This window comes from Mastigoproctus giganteus, chromosome 5, assembly GCF_048544385.1.
Source record: "Mastigoproctus giganteus isolate SK-2022 chromosome 5, ASM4854438v1, whole genome shotgun sequence".
Classification (NCBI taxonomy): Eukaryota; Metazoa; Arthropoda; class Arachnida; order Uropygi; family Thelyphonidae; genus Mastigoproctus; species Mastigoproctus giganteus.
The window spans coordinates 162,166,316-162,187,184 of record NC_143579.1 but is presented as its reverse complement, the minus strand read 5'-3'; the positions used below and the strand labels follow the sequence as shown (position 1 = coordinate 162,187,184).

General features: G+C 36.9%; 1 protein-coding gene across 1 annotated transcript in view; it reads left to right on the top strand.

Annotated features, from left to right (window-relative positions):
• The window catches only part of LOC150085801 (dopamine receptor 1-like), a 140,312-nt gene extending 123,505 nt beyond the window's left edge, over positions 1-16,807 (top strand). Inside the window, exon 2 of the mRNA XM_090373492.1 lies at positions 15,385-16,807. Coding sequence (XP_090229618.1) covers positions 15,427-16,608 — 1,182 coding nt within the window. The 5' untranslated portion in view covers positions 15,385-15,426 and the 3' untranslated portion in view covers positions 16,609-16,807. The remainder of the gene's footprint in view (positions 1-15,384) is intronic.
• The last annotated feature ends 4,062 nt before the right edge of the window (positions 16,808-20,869 follow it).

The following is a 20,869-nucleotide window of genomic DNA, read 5'->3' as shown; positions in this document are numbered from 1 at the left end:
TCTTGCCATTCTCAGAATATGAGATCCATTGAGCGGCAACTACAGTTATCCTTGAATAAGGTCCAAAGGTGGGCAGGACTCAATGGCTATCGTCTATCTCAGCAGAAAACTGTTGCAATACACTTTTGTAATCAACGAAAAATGCATGCAGATCCTGAACTTCAGATGTCAAATTTTACCATTCCAGTGTCCAACAATATCAGATTCTTGGGATTAATCCTTGACAGAAAATTAAATTTCTTAGATCACATTAAATCGCTGCGTACTTCCTGCCTCAAAAAACTGAACATACTCAGAGCTTTATCTGCAATGTCTTGGGGAGCAGACCGTACATCTTTGCTTCTATTATATAGAGTATTGATCAGATCCCGTTTGGATTATGGTGCTCCAATCTACGATTCTGCTCGAAAGAGTACACTACGCTGGTTGGACCCTATACAGCATAGTGCATTGCGGATTGCCCTTGGCGCATTCAGAACATCTCCTACCCACAGTTTATACATTGAAGCACATGAGCCCCCTCTTTGTCTCCGCAGGAAAGCACTACTTCTTAAGTATGCAGCCCGAATACAAAGTTGCTGTCAGCATCCTATTGGGCCATATCTCTTTAATCCACCACTGCAAAACCTTTATAGAAATAAACCCAGTAAAATAAGACCGGCAGGCTTACGCCTAATTGAAGTAACACAGAATTGGAATATTCCTAATGTCAACAGGCTAGATGTAGTGAAATGCCCTCACCCACCTTGGACACCTCCTCCACAATTAACTTGTGATACTTATCTTCAAAAATGGGGAAAGAATCTTCTACCGTCACTCAACGTGAAACAACTCCATGCAAGCCATATTCAGAAATATGCTAATTTATTGCCAATATATACTGATGGCTCCAAATCACATTCAGCCGCTGGAGCAGCAGCAGTATTTCCCTCTACAATCATTTCTGCTTCCCTTCCACCTGAGTATAGCAGCTTCTCTGCAGAACTTCATGCAATAAAGTTAGCTTTAGAAAACCTGAATCGCTACCCATCTCTAAAATATATTGTATACACTGACTCTCTAAGCTCAATTACAGCAATACAAAACTTTTCTTACAAGGTTCATCCTATTTTAAACCAAATCAGAAGCCTCTTATTAAAAATTGAAGAACGTCATCAATCAGTGACCTTTTGTTGGATCCCAGCCCATTCGGGGATAAAAAGGAATGAACTGGCTGACAAAACTGCCAAAAATCCATCAACTTATGATTTAACCCATGCTCCTATTCCAATCTATGACTATAATAATATCATACAAGCAACATGTCTTGCACTGTGGAGAGAACTATGGCACACCCAAAGCAATAATAAACTTTATCAGTTGAAACAGGATCCACAACTTTGGCGCTCTAGCACCAAAACAGTACGCAGAGAAGTAGTGCTTGCACGAGCGCGGATAGGACATACATATCTGACACACCTTCACCTACTTACAGGAGAGGATCCTCCTCATTGTCCACACTGTTCCTCGCACTTATCAGTCAAACACATTCTCATTGACTGCCCTCACTACGATCAGGACAGAATATCCATCCTCCTTTCCCTAAAAAATCTTCCGGAACCGAAGACATTAAAAAATATTATAGGTGACGATGCAAACATCAACGAATTCTTCTCGTTTTTGAAAAAAATTGGATTGTATGATAAATTCTAAAACATCACTGTAATAAATCATAAATTGATTCTATCAGAAATTTGAATTTTATCATTTTCCTATGAATAGGCGCACTATAGCCCCAGCAGCTCGTGCGCCATTAAACCCCCATCACAACAACAACATTCATTCTATTATTTAAACTAATAGAGTGATGCAAGCTCCAGTAAAGTTGTAATTCAGGCTCCCTGCATTTTCTTAAAAACAGTCTTCATGGGCCATATTTGTGTTTGTCAAATTCATAGTTTTGGAATTATTTCTTCCGAGATGGAATTTATTTCAGCCAATTCGTGACACAATCCTAGTTTCCATTGCATGTTGTGGGGACACCTTTTATAGTACTGCACTTTACTCCGGATAATTGTTACAGATCTATGGATTTTAATGTCTGATGGCAGGTTGATTATATGAATATGGTATGGAATCTTTAGAAAAGGGGCATGTTGGCCGCGCTCTGAGCTGGAGTGCCAAATAATTCCAGAAGTATTCCGTCATGTTTAAACACAGTTAGCCAAGCAAGTTATTGGTTTTATTTCCCTCTAAGCACTCCCTGTATGAGATGAAGCATTATCATGTGGCCTCGGGTGCCAAGCGTTTCCGTGGCCAAGCGATTCTCGTGCGATTAAAGAGCGTTCTTTCATAAGCAACTAGGTTCTCTTTTGTTTTTTCCCTTACTTTTTAAACCTTTTCGTTAAGCAGCTTCATTTTCTTAAAAACACTTAAGAAGTGAGCCCAGAAGAAGGAAAGTACCTTTTTCTTTAATTTAGTACTTCTACTAACTAAACTAACCTCTACGCTTGGCCACAAGCGGCACTGCTCCTGCCTCCCCGTGGCGGGGCCGGTAATCTGGGTGGTAAAGGTAAACCCCCAGGACCAAAAGGAGCTAATATGGATACAAACTGTTATCCACCTTTTGAGCCATTGAGCTCAAGGTCAGAAATTCCTGACATTGACCATGACTCCAATCGTCCAAAGCGACTAAGGACAGAAAATCAGAATAAAGACGTGCCGGCATTTCTTATAATGCACTCGTTATCCACGCAACCTGTTGGCAAATTATCGCCTTTTCTTATACAAAAATGTTTGGAATCGGTTTGTGGATCTCCTAAAATGGTTAAGCGTCTCCAATCTGGAGACCTTCTAACTGAAACCTCTAAGACAACTCACTCAGAGAAGCTGTTAAAGTTAACATCATTTAACAGTATTCCAGTGTCAGTTACGCCCCATAACACCCTTAACACCTCTAGAGGCGTTATCAGCGAATGGGACTTGCTATTTGTGTCAGAAGAAGAGATAATGCAAGAACTCAAGGAACAAAAAGTGACTCATGCGCGGAGAATAATGACCAAAAAAGATGGCAACCTACTACCAACCAGGTCCATCATTTTGACATTTAGCACTCCGACTCTTCCATCTTCTGTTAAAGCAGGTTATTTAAACTGCAAGATTCGGCCCTACATCCCAAATCCCATTCGCTGCTTTAAGTGCCAAAAGTATGGCCATTCTCAGACGGCATGCCGAGGCGATGCTGTGTGTCCTATTTGTGGCTCTAAGGAGCATTCCCAAGGTGACTGTACAGCTACCACTCCTACTTGCCCAAACTGTAAAGGAAGCCATCCTGCCTTTTCTAAAGCATGTGACCTTTGGAAAACAGGCAAACAAATCCAGAAATATAAGGTGGAGCATAAAGTCACATACCCAGAAGCAAGGAAGCAAATTCTGTTAACCATGCCTAGCCGATCATATCCATCGGTCACTAAAAATAGCCGGTCAATTTCAACTCAAACAGATGTCACAGTTCCCATTACCAAGTCAATTTCTGATTGGGCTAGAATGGTCCTCTCTGAGCAACAAACAAGTGTACATAAACCACAACCGAAACTCTCAGACCAGGCAAATAACACTCCTCTGACAATACCAGCTGCATCTCCTCCTCAGATATGTGCTAATACATCCGATATTACAAACCCAAAATCAAAGAAAAATACCCAGGACATAACCATGGATACAGATGGCACAACTATACATGAAGAACCAATTTTAGAAATCTTCGCTGAAGAAGAAATGGATACTGGTCGACCAGTTTTCAAAAAAGATAAATCAAAATTGGAACGTAATAAGCCAGTCACCTTCAAAAAGCAGTCAGATACAGCTCCATCAATTAAACACAAATAATGGCCTGTGTTTTACAATGGAACTGCAGAGGCTTTCGTTGCAACAAAGATGATATCCATGATTTAATTAACCGGTATTCTCCAATTGCTCTTTGTCTTCAGGAAACTTACCTAACCTCGCAAATTTCCCCTTCGATAAAGAATTATTGCCTTTATCGAAGAGATCGTAATAGAACAAATGCTGCCCATGGTGGTGTAGCAATCCTAATAAATTCAAATATCCCAACTAAACAAATTCCACTTCAAACTGAAATAGAAGCTGTTGCTGTTCATATAACTCTCTGTATTTCAATGACAATTGTCTCAATTTACCTACCACCAAACCATACTTACTCTTTAAAAGATCTTGAAGACCTCTTCATACAGATACATCCACCCCTCTGTATATTAGGGGATTTTAACGGGCACCACCCCTTATGGGGCGATCCTAAACTAGACAGACGGGGTCGACTAATTGAAAGCTTTCTAGAGTCGCAAAATCTTACCATACTCAATAGTGGTGCACACACTCACATACAACTCCCAACTGGACACACCTCAGCAATAGATCTCTCAATTTGTTCTCCAGTGCTGGTCCCAAGCATAGAGTGGCATGTTTCAAATGATCCTATGGGCAGTGATCACTTCCCAATCATATGCAATTTTTTAATATCAAAAACTCCTCCAAACAAACCCCCCAGGAAATGGAAATTTGTTCGGGCAGACTGGGCAAAATTTCGAACATCAATCTCTCTTGATGAGAAAAAAATCCAGTTCCAGAATATAGATGATGTAACAGATTACATCACGTCACATCTTCTAAAAGTGGCCAAGGATACAATACCCTTATCAAATCCCCCTGGTCGCAAGCATTATAATTGCTGGTGGAATGAGGAATGCACCAAAGCAAAGAAAGCAAAAAATAAAGCCTTTAATTTATTTCGGCGTTGTCCAACCACAACCAACTTCATTAATTACAAGAAGCTAAGAGCAAAAGCACGATTTGTACAAAGGCAAGCCAAGAAAGATTCCTGGATCCGTTTTGCATCGACCTTTAACAGAAATACTGATCCGAAAACTATATGGAAAAAAATTAGACAGTTATCTGGTAAGTTTCCTACTATACCTTCACCAATCCTCTCCTGGAAAGGGCAAGACCTATCCAGTCCCATAGATATTGCTAATGCTTTGGGCAGTACGTTTGCTGAAATCTCAGCAGCATCAGCCTATTCTACTCCTTTTCAAACGAATTAAAAACACCAAAGAAAAGCATGCTATTAACTTTCAAACTGCCCGCCTTCTCTCGTATAACAAACCTCTGCAATACTCTGAACTTTTGCATGCTATTAGAACAGCCCACAATGGTGCTGCAGGGCCAGATGGGATTTATTATGTCATGCTACAACATCTTGATGACAAAGCTTTGCGCTTGCTGCTGGTTTTTTACAATCGTATTTTTTCAGAAAATGTTTTTCCAGCTTCCTGGCATCATTCTACTGTTTTGGCATTTCTAAAGCCTGGGAAAGATCCAACCAACCCCCATAGCTATAGACCGATATCTCTGTCAAGCTGCCTCAGCAAAATCCTAGAAAAGATTGTCCACAGAAGACTCGTCTGGATCATTGAGTCAGAAAATCTAATGAGCCATTGTCAATATGGCTTTCGTAAAAATAGGTCGTGCTTAGATCTTATGGTCAAGGCTGATTTCGCCATTCGAAATGCCTTTGTTAAACGTGAACATCTTGTAATGGTCTCAATAGACATAGAGAAGGCTTTTGACACCACCTCGCGGCATGGCATACTTGGTGATCTTTACGCCCTCGGTCTGCGGGGCAACCTTCCTATATTTGTTCAAAACATTCCTACATACTAGAATGTTTCAAGTACAGTACCAACATGCCCTCTCTACAACGTTCATGCAGGAAGAAGGTGTTCCACAAGGTTCAGTACTGAGTGCCACTCTGTTTGCTCTCAGAATAGATTCTATTACAAGACAGCTTCCAAATACAGTCGAGACTTATCTTTATGCGGATGACCTTTCCATCTCCTGCCATTCCCAAAATATGAGGTCTATTGAACGGCAGCTCCAGATATCACTTAATAAAATACAACAGTGGGCCAGCCTCAATGGCTATCGGCTCTCGCAGCAAAAAACAGTTGCTATCCATTTTTGTAGGCAGCGCAAACTTCATCCGGATCCCGAACTTCAAATTTCTAATGTCTCCATCCCGGTCACCAATAATATCAGATTTCTAGGATTAATCCTTGACAACAAGTTAAATTTTATAGACCATATTAAAAATGTACGTACTTTCTGTCTTAAAAAGTTAAACATACTCAAAGCTTTATCCGCCCAAACATGGGGTGCAGATCGTACTTCTCTGCTTCGGCTATACAGGTCATTAATCAGATCCCGCCTTGATTATGGAGCTCCCATCTATGATTCTGCCAGAATGAGCGCATTACGCTGGCTTGATCCCATTCAACACAGTGCTTTGAGGATTGCACTTGGTGCTTTTAGAACGTCGCCCACACACAGTCTCTATATTGATGCTCACGAGCCCCCACTATCGTTACGTAGAAAAACACTGTTACTGAAATATGCTGCTAAGATACAAAGTTGTGCCGCACATCCCATTCAGTCCTACTTGTTCAATCCCCCATTAGAAAACCTCTTCAGAAATAAACCTAGCGTAGTAAAGCCAGCTGGTCTACGTCTCCTTGAACTGATGGAAGTTTGGAATCTTTCCTTTCATTCCGTACAACAGTTAGCAACCTGCTGTCAACCACCATGGGCTTCTCTTCCTCTGGTGACTTGTGACACTTATCTCTGCCAATGGGGAAAGGGAGTTTTACAAGCATCTAATATCATACAGCTTCATGTAGCTCACACTCAAATATATAGTAATTTCACCCCAATTTATACAGATGGATCTAAATCTAACTCAAACGTTGGAGCAGCTGCGGTGTTTCCGAATACTGTTATTTCAGTATCACTTCCACCTGAATTCAGTATCTTTTCAGCTGAATTATATGCTATTAAACTGGCCTTACAAAATCTCTGTGCTGATCGATCTTTAAAATCTGTTATTTACACCGATTCGCTTAGTTCAATCATGGCTTTATGTAATTTCTCAGATAACGTTCACCCTTTTATAGATGAAATTCAAAGTATATTATTAAAAATTGAAGAACGCCATCAACAGGTCATCTTCTGTTGGATTCCAGCACATTCTGGTATTTTGGGCAATGAACTGGCTGATAAAGCTGCAAAAAATCCATCTAGCTTAGACTTAACTGACATCCCTATTCCGCCATCAGATTTTGCCTTAACTATTCAAGCTGCCTGCTTGTCAGAATGGACAACAATCTGGCACTCTCAAACAAATAATAAACTCTTTCAATTTAAACATGATCCAAAAATTTGGAGCTCCAGTATCCGTACATCAAGACGAGAAGAAGTAGTCCTGTCAAGGGCAAGAATAGGACATACCCATCTAACCCATCTTTATTTACTTAGAGGAGACGATCCACCACAGTGTCCACATTGTTCTATAAATCTGACTGTTAAACACATACTTATTGACTGCCCCTACTATAGACAAGACAGAACATCAACCCTGCTTTCACTGGTAAATCTTAATAAACCAATAACGTTAGTGAATCTCATTGGTGACAATGCAAATATTTTCGAATTTTTCAACTTTCTGAAGCAGATTGGACTTTTTAATCTTTTGTGATTTTTTTTTTTTTTTCCCGATTTCCCTATATAAAAAATGAATAGGCGCATTATAGCCATAGTAGCTTATGCGCCATTAAACCCCCATAACAACAACATTATCATGCCGAAACTTTGAGGGCTCATTTAGACAGAATTTCCAGGATAAAGGGCATTACGTATTGTTAAGATATCAGTGTAAGACTAGACAATGGTGACTTTTGTCCCCACAACGAACGATCCCAGTCCAAACAAGGGGAATCAGATTCACATCTTGACCGAGTCCCCCGTCTGAACTTCATTCTGGATATATATGCGGTAAATGCCCTTTCCAGGAATTCTTTCAACTACAGTCGACCACCTAATGTGAAGATGCCATTCAGTGCCTGTTTCATTTCCTGAAATTAATAGAGTGCACTTTCTAAGTGAAACTTCTGTTTCATTTCAACTGCCTTTTTCTCATTAGTTTATTTCAAGTGGTTCTTTAAAAATCCAGAAAGAAATACGATCTTTAAGCCCGAATTTGTGAAGCTGAATATTTGTAACTGTGTATGTTTAACTGCATCGTATTCTTATAATAATTCTTAAAACTGAATTCACTCACATTTTCCAATATAATTTTTTTAGGAGCGTTACTATGTATATGCAAAAATGCTGTTGTCTTCACCATATCTGTTCATTCGTCCGCAAGTAAAGGAGGGACTTCCAGTGGACGAATTTTCATGAAATTTTGTATTTGAGATTGCTAAAAATAATTTTAATTAAAATCGAGCACATAGAAATCCGACGAAAATTGTCCTTTTTTTTTCTCTCTCTCTCTCTCAATGCCAATTGTATGGTAAAGTAAATTCATAAATTAAATATCGTTTTAATGCAGCACGCTTCACGTGTGTTGTTATGTAAGGCTCGTGAAGTGAACTGGTTTGGGTAGAGATACATAAATATAAAGAAAAAAATGACTTAAAAATAAGAGTAATAAATATTACCGTTGTAATTAAACTGAATGGATAATTTTAGAGACCCTAAAGCTGTAAAGTTTATTAGGGTCGTATAATTGAAAAACAGATAAATGTGTTACTTTTCACTTCAATTAATCATAGAAAAATAAAATAATAAAATTGTAGACAACTCATTTAATAAAAAAAATTAAGCAGTAAAAAAAAAATGAATGCGCCTGAAATGTGACGCGCTGCATACATTAACCAATTTGATTAATCTTCAAGGCAAGCCACCAGATGATTGACATCTTATTTTGTTTTCAATGAGGAAGAATTGTTAAAACCCAATGAAATTCAGACCGCCTTTATTTCTACATCATTTGAGAAAATCCTTGACGAAACCGGCAATTTTCTCATCGTGCTGAAGTCACTGACAGATGCTATGAAATCACCGTAAAAACGGACTCTACAAGTTAATGCGATAAAGCTCGCAAGTTTTAGAAGTTTATCTCGTAAATCACAGCATCTTTAACTGTCGTACGATTGAAAATGATGTAATGTTCTCCAGCTTGTTCACATGCGCACAATGGCCGTGCATTAACAGACTCCAAATTCCCGCAGGGCGTCTTTTTTTTCTTTTTAAAAGAATCATCTTATATGAAAACTTATGTTTATATTAATTATCAGTATGAAAATAAAATAAATTGATAACTATTCCAGGAAGTTATCAATCATTGTCATGGGTCAGGATGGTTTTATGTTTAGTAAGACATGCGAACAAGGAAAATGTTTTTAAAAGCTTTTGAACAGTCATGCACGTGTACGGAAAATGCTCTCCTACTGGAGAACTTTCTTCGAACTACCACATGGTGTAAGATTTCCATTCAGTGGTACAGGCACGCTCAGTAAGTAAATTACTGCTGTTTAAGACTTTTGTTTAATTATTTTGCATTAACTTGATTCGATAATTCTTGCTGTGATATTAGTACTGTTTTCTTTTTGCTTTTTTATTATTTTGTATGTGTGAAGGCAAAATAAGCTATCCACTTTCAGGCAATGGGCGCGTTATAAAGATAATTGCCTAGAGTTATGTTGGCTACATATGGCTGGAAATCATTTAAAAACATATCGGGTAGTGTCCATTACTAACCTAAACAGAGTTTTGCTGGTAACACTAATAGTTTAATAAAGAGGAGATGGCATCGAGACATTTTTATAGGGCTTCAACATTCATCAAGATAGATGTAATTATGTATTAATGCGCTGCTTTACCTAAGATTTATTCAAGTATATGTATTAATCTCATAAATATGGTTTTGAGTTTTCTCATTAGAAATAAGCACGTAAGACAACACTAGTGGGGAAAAAGATTCTATAGGCGGTTGAAGGTCATTCATCAGCTGTCCTCCTCTCTCTTTCATGATAATATTGGACTGTCTTACTTTTTGGGAGGCTGCCTTAAGTTTTTTTTCTCGTCAACTAGCTAGTATACACTAATATAAATGGCAATTATAGTTTTTTTTTTTTTGGAAACTTCCAGGCGATAATGAAATAGTCCTTTCGTTAATATCTTCTCAGCTGTTCCAAAAAATGTTACTTAAGTACTGCACAGTTCAGTATGTTTCCTTTTCCTTCTGCGAAAGAAAAAATAAATTGTATATGGGATTTAATCCTTGATTTCGCAAAAATGAATAACAGAAAAACATTCTACAGAAGTGTAGAATAAAGAAGATTTTTCTTTAATTTTGCTTTTCCATTTAAAGAACATATAACATAACTTAATCTAACAGATGGCTAAGAAAATCGTGGATACTTATTCGTTATATTAGTATCATTTTACATTGTTTTTAGTGAGATTGATCTCTGATGAATCTTTGCTTTTAAAAACCCTTTCGGTGCTCGCATAATTCTTCTTGGCATCGTGTTTGCTTTTTGCGCAGTTATCCTCGATTTTCTGCCATTGCATGTCTGCTAAATAAGAACTCAGAATTCGAAACTTTTCTTTTATTCCACTATATATGTCGCACTTGATCAGAAATTTAAAAAGTTGTTAAATATTCAAGTAAGATTATCTTTAAAAAAAAACATGTTAATGCTACTTTGGAAAGGGTTTTTTTTTTTTTTTTTTTTTCCGAGACTGTTCTTCAGGCTTAGTTCTAACTTTGTTATGTAACCTGATGAGCAGTAGAAACTTTCTCTCCCTATTAATATAAATAAAATGAGTGATTCTGCAAAAATGCCTGAGTCAAGTTATATATGTGCGCACTGTTGCCTAAATTGCTCATTATATACGAGCAGAGGAAGAGAAGCAATTGATTGAGCAGTTAAAACACCACAGAGAATTGACGAACGAAGATTGTTAAATTTTAATGCCTACAGCACAAAGTCATTAAAGGGGAGAACTCCAAAACTATATAATCGGTATTTCTTTCTTTGCGAATAATCTGTTATTAAAACAAAAGAAAAGACATCGAATTCAGGACTTAAATACTATAATTTTTACTGATTCATTGGCATTTCATTGATAGCTCCTGGACCTCATTAGTGTACCTTCCAAGTGCAGAATATGCACAATTGTAGTTTACTTACAGTAGCGTGACAAGTTGTAGGTGAAATGGAAAAAAAATGTTGACTGGCGCCAAAGCAACTGAGACTATGAATGTTTTTTGTGCATGGGTTCGCATTGCGTACATTAACTAAGGACAAGTTATCTCTTTCCGGGACGAAACCTGCCTCTTCATTTCAGATCAACTAATTTCGCCACTTAACTAAGCCTACTAAATGGAATTCGAACTGATTGATTTCAAATTGGGACAAGTCACACAGCTACAGTCTTGCATTAGTGGTATTAAACGCAAGAGAGAAATTCCTAGTGCAACACGGAACTATTATTCAAATATCCTTTAGCTAAAGACAAGGAAAGGTCTTTGGCTAAAGTAGAATAATACGGGCTGCTGATAAGAGAGTAGTAAACAACGAATAATCAATCTTACAGGTGATTGGCAGTTATGATTCTTGTTAATGGCATAATGAACATCAAATATTTGATGCTTGTTAAATAGATATTCTACTCCCCTCACTTCTTGATCTTACCAATAATAACTTTTTCTTAGATAAACATAACATAAATAATTTTAGCCAGTTAGTATATATGCACAATGCAGCTGTTGTCTTCACCATGTCCATCGATCCTCATTTAATAACGCGGCTGCTAGTGAAAGGATTTAAATAGCAAAGGTAATTAGTAAGTAAATCGTGTACAGTGCTTCTCTCATGTTTTTGTTTCTTTTTTTAATTTTTAAGTTGTATATTTTTTAGAAAATTATTATTTAATAATATATTGACATGGCCTCAGTGCTACGCCACTTTAGTGTTAACAAATTACTACCCACCTGAGGTGCCTTTTTTTCTATGCCTGTGCTAATTGATATTTATCATCCTGTGCACTTCAATTACCTGGAATAAATTAAGAAGCTGCAATGCCTTTCGCCTTACGTGATAAATTTAAAGTGTATTTTTTTTCTTTCTTGTTGGTTGTCTGGACGTTGTTTTCTTCTGAAAGAAAACCGTTCTTGTAAAGAAGTGTTTTATACGAAGCAGAAGAAACTTTCAGACGCTCGCTTCAATGAAATCGTAAGTCCTGTATTCCCCAGTAGCTTTAGATACTTCCTGTTCTCTCGCTCCACAGTTGTAAACAACAACTGCCAACTAAAGGGAGTGTATTCGGATTTTTGTTTTCAGTACAGCGATATATAAACGTCCATTTCTTAACTCGAATGGGATTCATTCTTATAACAGATAAATGCACCAAACTAAGAATCCAACTCAGAGTAGTCATCCTTTACGAAGCTGAACTTCTATTATCTTCATGTTATTATATGAAATTAAATTTAGTACTTTATTATTGCATAGTTCGATATATTGTGAATGCACCTCCACGGTCATGATTTCGGTGCTTGAGGTGAACCTTAAATTTGGCATCCCTTCTCTAAAGTTGTACCTCAGGCCTAGTTGATTCATTTCTCGTGTAGTCCTGAGAATGTATAAAAACTGTCTTGGAGAGCTTCAACGGATATAATTCCTGCGCACGTAACTCGGATATAAGGCCCTTAACCTCCTCAGAACCTTTCTTGTGCCCTAACTTATTGTATCTTCGAGTAGCGTCTCCTGTAAGAAGCTTGCAAGATTTCTGTCCGTAGTATTTCGAAGCATACGAATTCAACCATTAATACGAATTCAGCGAATAAAAAATAATAATTTACTGAAAATGATTAGATTGTAATTGGAATTCGACTTGTACATTGTTGATGAAGTTAAAGGCTCAGTATTATCTACTAACCAAACTTCAGTCATCTCCTTAAAGGATGTGAACAAGTCACTCGCACTAGAGTTACCTTTAAAGATTAGCGCAGCTCGCTCTAGGATTGGTGGAAGAGGCGACTATGAAGTTATCTTTCACCGCTACAATTCATGTGATAAACTACCTAATATACGTTTACAACGGGCGCATAAATGCATTTTGTGGATGTCAAACTGTGCTGGGAAGCGTATCATGCTGTTGTGCACGTAGACAAGTAGCTGAAGAACTGAGGTTTCTTTATGATGGACTTATCAGACTACAATATATCCGCACTTTCGAAGACCTTCGCTTCAAGGACGAATAGAAGAGTTATAGAAAATCTCAGCTGAATGGAACACTTCAGTGGCAAAAGATAAAGGTGAATAGCACTTCAGTTGAGGAAAGCGATAAATATGACAGCACCATTCCCTTTCAAGCGTACTTCTCCTTCTAGACTAGTAATGAGATTTTGAACAGAACTGAATATTTGCCCTTTTGCTTTCCAAAATGCAACTTTCGATAAGAGATACTTGAATGGAGAAAAGAAAGGGTTTATTGGTAATTACTTCAATAAAAGCACCATTTTATTGGAGAAAATTCACATTTATTATGAAAAATAAGACCGCAGAAGTTAATAATCAAACTGTAATAATAAACTAAAGAATTAATTTCATAGAAAAGTCTTGTTGTATAACTGATCGATTCCAGAAAATAGTTATCAATTCAAATTCAATCTACAGTGAAACTGCATTACATTATCAGTTAATAAATTTTATAATCTATTCATTGTTAATTGCCCTGATATTAAAAGCTTATTCTGAGCATTGAAACTTTTCAAACTCAGTGTTAATAACTCTTTATCTCGTCAAGTAAATCGCTCGATATTTTATGGAATTAATCTAATTCTTTCCTGCTGAAAAATTTCTCCAGAAAATCCATGCAATTAATTAAACAAGAAACTTATTAAACAGGAAGTTTCCTGTTCTACGTTAAAGTGATTTTGATTCCATTTTAAATACACTGAATGACAATGTATTCATTAACTCAAAGATTCAAGATTTCAATGAAATGTGTGATTGGGAAATATGATCGGTTTCGGAAATTTTGCTTACAATTTTCATATTGCAGCTTGTAAAGTTGCTTCACTGATAATAAGCTTGTCACTAGAATTATTTAAAAGAATTCTCATCTAGTGTGGTCTCGGTTTCAAGGCTTCACCGCATAAAATACAACTTGATCTTTGGTTGGCTGGTTGTTGTAGAATTTCAGGAGAATCATCTACTTAAGCCATATTGCTCAGTATATAATACTTCTGTAAATTGCATGTGTTCTGTGGTGGACTTGCTGTTTGTTGGGAAAAAGGCCAATACATATTCCTGGGGTCATTGACAGAATTCGAACTCGGGTCTTTTCCACTTCGTATGGGGGAGGACAGTGTGATTATATCCACTACTCTGCTACCCACGATGGTATCGGTTGTTAAAATGCAACGAAATTAGGACAGTAGTTTAGCTGAAGTCGATGGACATCAGTCAACAGTAATCGCTACTAGTCACAAAGACCCAGTCAAAGATACTGGGTAATCTGAGGATTTTATCAGTTCACAGGTATTCCAATCCTTATTCTTTGAATAATTGATAATCAGTTTCTAAAGTATGCATGATTTTACATTTGATTGTTTTATCAAAAGTTGTTTTTTTTGTCTAGTTATTTCTGCTGCAAAACATTCTTTAACTAATAAAATTTGGGAGGGTGTCCGAATGGGGTCACTTTGTTGCAATACGTCTCCTCTTCGTTGTAACGAAGAGGCGACATTCATTTTGAAAGTCATCTCCTTCATCCTTTATATTTTTTATTACTATTAATTTTGTTATTATCATTGATTATTTTATTTAAAAGTATTATTTGTTGGCCGCTGCAACAAAAGACTAGCATGACACCACATGTCTAATACGAATACCCTTGGATCGACCCGTGAGAGACTTCTTTCAGCACATTGGATATTCTTCTGTCTTTCAAAACTACTGCATAATATGAATTCCAGATCAAGATGAACATTTCAAGGAAGGAGAGACAGACCCCTGCAGATATGGAGAGAGAGACCATAACAGGCCACTAGACCTAATACTAGACAAGAAGAAGATGAACATTCAGAATTCATGTTGCCTTCGATTAGTCCACTTCAATCCTAACGACTATTCTTCCCCGTGAATAACTCACGCCAATTATTGGACCATAAAAAATTACAAGTGCTTGTCATCATGCATAATCAAACTGATTGACGTGCATAATCAGCCCTCATTATTTTGTAACTATTCAGTTAAAACGTGAATATTGCATATCTTAGCAATAAGCTTTTAGTTTCAGTGTAATATTAACCAGACCTTCACACATTACGTCAATACTACACGTTTGTAGTACTGACGTTTTATATTCATGTTAAAGTATATACGCACTAGTAACGACTTCTCTGAGTTTAGAAGAAAATAAAAATGTTGATACTGCTGCTTTGATACATGTAAATTATTTTCTCTTTTATCTTAGAACCAGTTTCCTGTTCCTGCATGGAGAGGCAGCACTTCTCACATGCTCTTCATGATGTTAATGGTAAACGCCCAAAATGACTCATCGTTCGCCAGTGTCGAGCAAGAAGACGATTTCTCCGAATCTTGGACGTTGACAAGTAAATGCTTAATTGGCATCCCACTTGCGCTCGTGATTTTCCTCGCCATCACCGGTAACCTTCTCGTTTGCCTCGCTATATACACTGATCGCCGCCTGCGAAAGCTAGGTAATCTCTTCCTTGTGTCTCTCGCTCTTGCTGACCTGTTCGTGTCCTCTCTGGTGATGACTTTTGCTATTGCCAATGATCTAATGGGATACTGGATGTTCGGTCCACAGTTTTGCGACACGTGGATAGCATTTGACGTTATGTGCAGCACTGCCTCCATCCTAAACCTTTGTGCAATCAGTTTGGATAGGTTCATTCACATTAAAGACCCACTACGGTATGGACAGTGGATGACAAAGAGGGTTGTTTTAATTTCCATCGCCATTATCTGGTTAATGTCTGCTCTCGTTTCCTTCCTCCCAATTAGTCTCGGCTGGCACAAACCAAAGAAGTCCATATACACAGTGGATGAAGAAGAACGCCCAACGTGTGCCCTCGAGCTGACTCCAGTCTATGCCGTCGTGTCATCAATCATCAGTTTCTATGCGCCATGCGTTGTCATGGTTGCATTGTACACGCGACTGTATCTTTACGCAAGGAAGCATGTGAAGAATATTAGGGCGGTTACAAAGCCGAGCAGTTCATCTTCTGGCGGAAAGAATTCGCGAACTTTCAATGGTTCCCATCAAAGCATGGATCATAAGGCGGCTATAACATTAGGCATAATTATGGGAACATTCCTGGTGTGTTGGGTGCCATTCTTTTGCATTAACATAGTTGCTGCGCTCTGCCACACTTGCATCTCCGACCTTGTGTTCAAGTGTCTCACCTGGTTAGGATATTGTAACTCAGCACTGAATCCTATTATTTATAGTATCTTTAACACAGAATTCAGGGAAGCATTTCGAAAGATCTTACTAACTTACCTGCAAGTAGAATGCTGTTCACTACCTAGTTGTAGCTCTTATGGACGCCGTGGAACAAGTGATCAAGTCAATCGGAATGGATCACAGAGGTCCTCACCAAATAACCATGTAGATGTTGCTAACCGAATAGAAATTCAAGGTGACTGGTCGGGAAAATCGTCTGATGTATAACTGTTTAGTGAGGCATGTAGTGTGTTTTTCTTTTTTTGACTTGCATTCCAATCCTGAAAATTAAGTGAACTGCATGAATCAACTCACTGCAGTTAGTTCCATGTGGCGGTAGTATGAGATAGATCAAAGAGTGATAAATTTATTTCCCGCTGCATCCAAGCTTCTTTATCAGGTCTTCAAGACTAACATTTCAAATGGAACGCCCAAAGAATGGAAGTTCTCTGAGTTGTTCATCTCCTTGTAATAAATGTAGGATATGTATATTATTTTATCAGACTCACAGTAGTTGATGTATGTATATTTGCGTGCTGTTTTCTAAGATGCATATTTAATATGAAGTCAATTATAAATATATTCATGTATGTAAATTAACGATGAAATTCTAAAGCTAACTTTATACGGGTATAGAAGAAATTTAGAAAATCCATTGTCTGAGGTGTACTGAAGCATACAGTTAACAATATAACAAAAAATGTTTTAATATTAAAGAATTAAAGTCTGTATTAGAACGTCAGGTTACAAAGGAGTAAATTTCTGAATATGTATAAAAGACTACATGTTTTGGACTGAACGCTGCATTATTAATGATCAAGTATAGTTAATTTTGTCAGGAAACGAACTCACAAAGTAAAATATTTACTTTTATTGTTAGTACTGTGGTGTCATAAAGCTGGCGTATGAAATTACTTCTTTTTAAAGATATAGAAGTAAGGATTATAAATAAAATTAAAAACTAAATTGTATGCTGTAAATAAACCTGATTGACTTTGTGTAAAACTTCAAAATCCAGAAAGAATTGTATGCAGGTTGTCCATCTGAGAAGGTGTTTGGAATTATATTTAGATCCGTCGACTAGGTTTACTCTTTGGGCCACGCCTATAGAAATAGGTACCCATCCGAGAAGCTCGTAATCCTTTAGTGGCGGCTGCTGAACTTAGAAAGAAAAGAGTTTTATGTTTCAGTGCCTTATGAACGCCGATATTCTTCAGAAAATCGACACCATCCATGGTTAATGGAAAGGATAAATGCTCGTCACTTACCTTGATTATTATCAGTTAAGCATGGCTCAAGTTATAGATCTTTCAGGTAATTCCATAAGCCGAGAATCCTTCCTAATTTGTACATTTAAGCATACAGGATTGCATTCGACATTGTAGCTGATAATTAATAATTCGATTACTTAAACTAATACTCTTACTGACACTTTACTTAATTGTGAGTATCTGCTCAGATGATGAAAATGCTTTGATATGTCACATTTGATAAATTTAAATGAAATAATTTGTCATTCATGCGGTGTTCAAAGATAATTAGTTATTTATAATATTCAAGATATAGGAGATCCAAAACTTTTGGAGATAAAGAATATTCAGTTATATTAATATGTTAAAAAGTGGTCTCGGATTTTGATTTGACATTTCCAAGCTATATTTAAATTTAGGTTTATTTATAAAATAAAAGTTTAAATTCTCTTTGTGACTACAAAAAGATATAAAATTTTAAAATAATATATTTAAGAAAATTTTGGTAGTTTTTGCTTTGGATGCTAGCCAATTAACATTTTTTATACCGAGAGTTAGAAAAGCAGCTTTATGTGAACATAATAAGAAAAATATGGTCATAATGGTTAAATAATTGAAGAGTAAGTTAACTGAAGTGGAGTTAAAATTTATTTGTGAACTTCTGAATTAGACACCCGTTAAAAATAAGTAGTTATGAGCGAAGGCTGATGGTTTAAGATCTGGACGATCTATGAGCATTGTGGATTATTCTACTGGCTTGTACTTTAACGGTACTTTTCGTAGATAGAGATGCCAACAAAAACTAAAACAGAAATGCATCTGGTATACAGTAAGTATCGCATGGTTTATGTTCTTTACTAAAGAAAGGACGATATCTTTTAACTCCTTGACCAAAGCCAAAGATATCCCCCCCTCTAGCATGAAGCATTTTCTGTGGAAACCATTTGCCAAAAGTCTTTCTCTTGAAGTTCATCATCCACCGAAAGAAATAAATAAGAGGGAACACTCTCCAATGAATAAAATGAATCTTCTTTGGGAAACTATCAGGCAAGCTCTTGCAGAAGAACAACAGCGACAACACTCTTTTTGAGAAAACCATGAAAGGTGGATTATAGCCACTGAAGCTGATATACGCCAAGTACACTGTAGCGCAATCTTTTATATTCTGTAATCGATGCATCTGCCATTCTTCCCTAATTAGTAATCGAGTGTTTCAATCTCAATTGTAAGTTTAATCTGTTTGCGCATTTCTTCAAAGAACTTTTTTAAATCGAGATTAAAATATGTTTTTAAGTTATTTTAGTCTGTGCTATATTAACCCTCTTTAGAACAGATGACGAAAAGAGTGCAATCTTATCTTTTGCTCTAAAAATACAGTGTTCTCTATATTTTTTGTTAAAATACTGATATTATTGCTGCGTATCATTTGTAGTTATTTATTACTGCTAGATACGCTTCCAACTTCTTCCAATAAAATCTAATATTCTAGTCGAAATGTCAATAAAACCTCCACGAATATCAGCAGTGTTATCGCTTTAAGAACATCTTAAGTCACGTATTGTAATTATTTGTTTATTACGTTTTTATTCTTTTTAAGGACCCTCTGAGTTCCGCAGTGAATATTGCACCAAATTCGTCGAAGCATTTACTAAACGTACTACATCAGCTCTGGCACCTTGTGGGCAACAACGCATGAAAAAAGGACTTGATAGTATACCACCGAGGAAAGAAATATATAATTTCAGAATTCATAAGAGTGCTGTCGAAGAACTGTCACAATAAAATTATAGACTAAAGTTCTTTGATTGGCTTACACACGGTTTAAAATAACCAGGCACTTCGTTGTTTCGAGTCCGCTTGCAAGCCAAAATGTTTATTTGCGAGGTTTGATACGTTGTGATATGCTCTTTATTTGTATTTCCTTGTATTCTGCATGATATATTTCAAATAGGCAAAAATATTTCTTATTTCTTCATTGGCTAATATGCATCTTATTATAAATCGTTTGATCTTGATGGAAAAAAATTGGACTAAACTCAAGTACCGGCATGAATTAGGAACCTCGCTGTTCCCAAGGTTTACATAGCCAATCTGTTCAAATATTTCTAGGGGAGCTGTGAAGACTAATTCAAGGATGGGTACGATGTTCAAATATTTTTGCAATGATTTTTTCTTATTTATTCCACTTGTAAAATATTACCCTTGCTAAATCCCGTGGAGTCTCACTATGGATTCTTCAATTGAATAAGATAAAAAAAAAAAAAAAAAACAGAATAGTCAATCACCGCAGAACTATGAACTTGATTTTCCTGAGTGATACTGTATTCAAAACCGGGAAATATATTTTGCCAGAGGATATCGAAAACAGTCTTCCATCGGAAATAGTCATCTTGTTGCAAAACTCGTTTTGCTGCATGCCAACGTAGAAAAAAATTGCCGTCATAGAGATTGGCAGATCCACAAGGTAACAGGACGAGAATTGCTAGATCACTCAATTTCACATCAATTTTCTTTCCTCGAATGAACGTTTTATCCGAAAAGTCATTGATTAGTTCCTAGAACTCCTCTTGAACGGCCTCGGGAATTAGGTCAACGTCCAAAATAAATGGGTTTCTCTCTGTGCATTGAGCTGTATGCTATTCTGTGCTGTAAAAGGCTATTTGGCCTCACAACACTTTTTTTTCATCAAACACTTTGTTATCAATATCCCACCCCCATTGCGTTAAGTTCTCCAGTAGCAATTAGCATTTCGAAATTTTTAATTTCTTTATATCATTGGTTCCAATCTCTTTGTCAGTGTACTTCAGTCACTTGGCATCCTTTGAAAATATCTCTGGTCGAGTTCCCCTTTTATACCATATAGGTTAAAGGCACCCCCAGTCATATTAACTATGGATGAGGATGTCTTTGAATTTAAGGTGTACTACGCCCGGAATTTGCTAAATCCGCCATGAGAGTAATATTCCATGTAAACGTCGTATATTTCAGATTTTATACATCGTCACACTATAAACTTAGCATGCATAGTTGTTGTTATATAACTGAAGAAGGGGGGATGGGTGATTTCAATTACAGCTAAGCATATATATCGCTAAATTCGCTGTCAATTTAAGTACCCGATATCTACTAAATCCGAATTAGACTTCAACACCTAATAGAGACAAGTTCGCTTATCGTTTTTGTGTTTATTTTGCTTTTCAATCGTTCACTTCTCCCAGCAATGTCATTCTTCGAAGTGA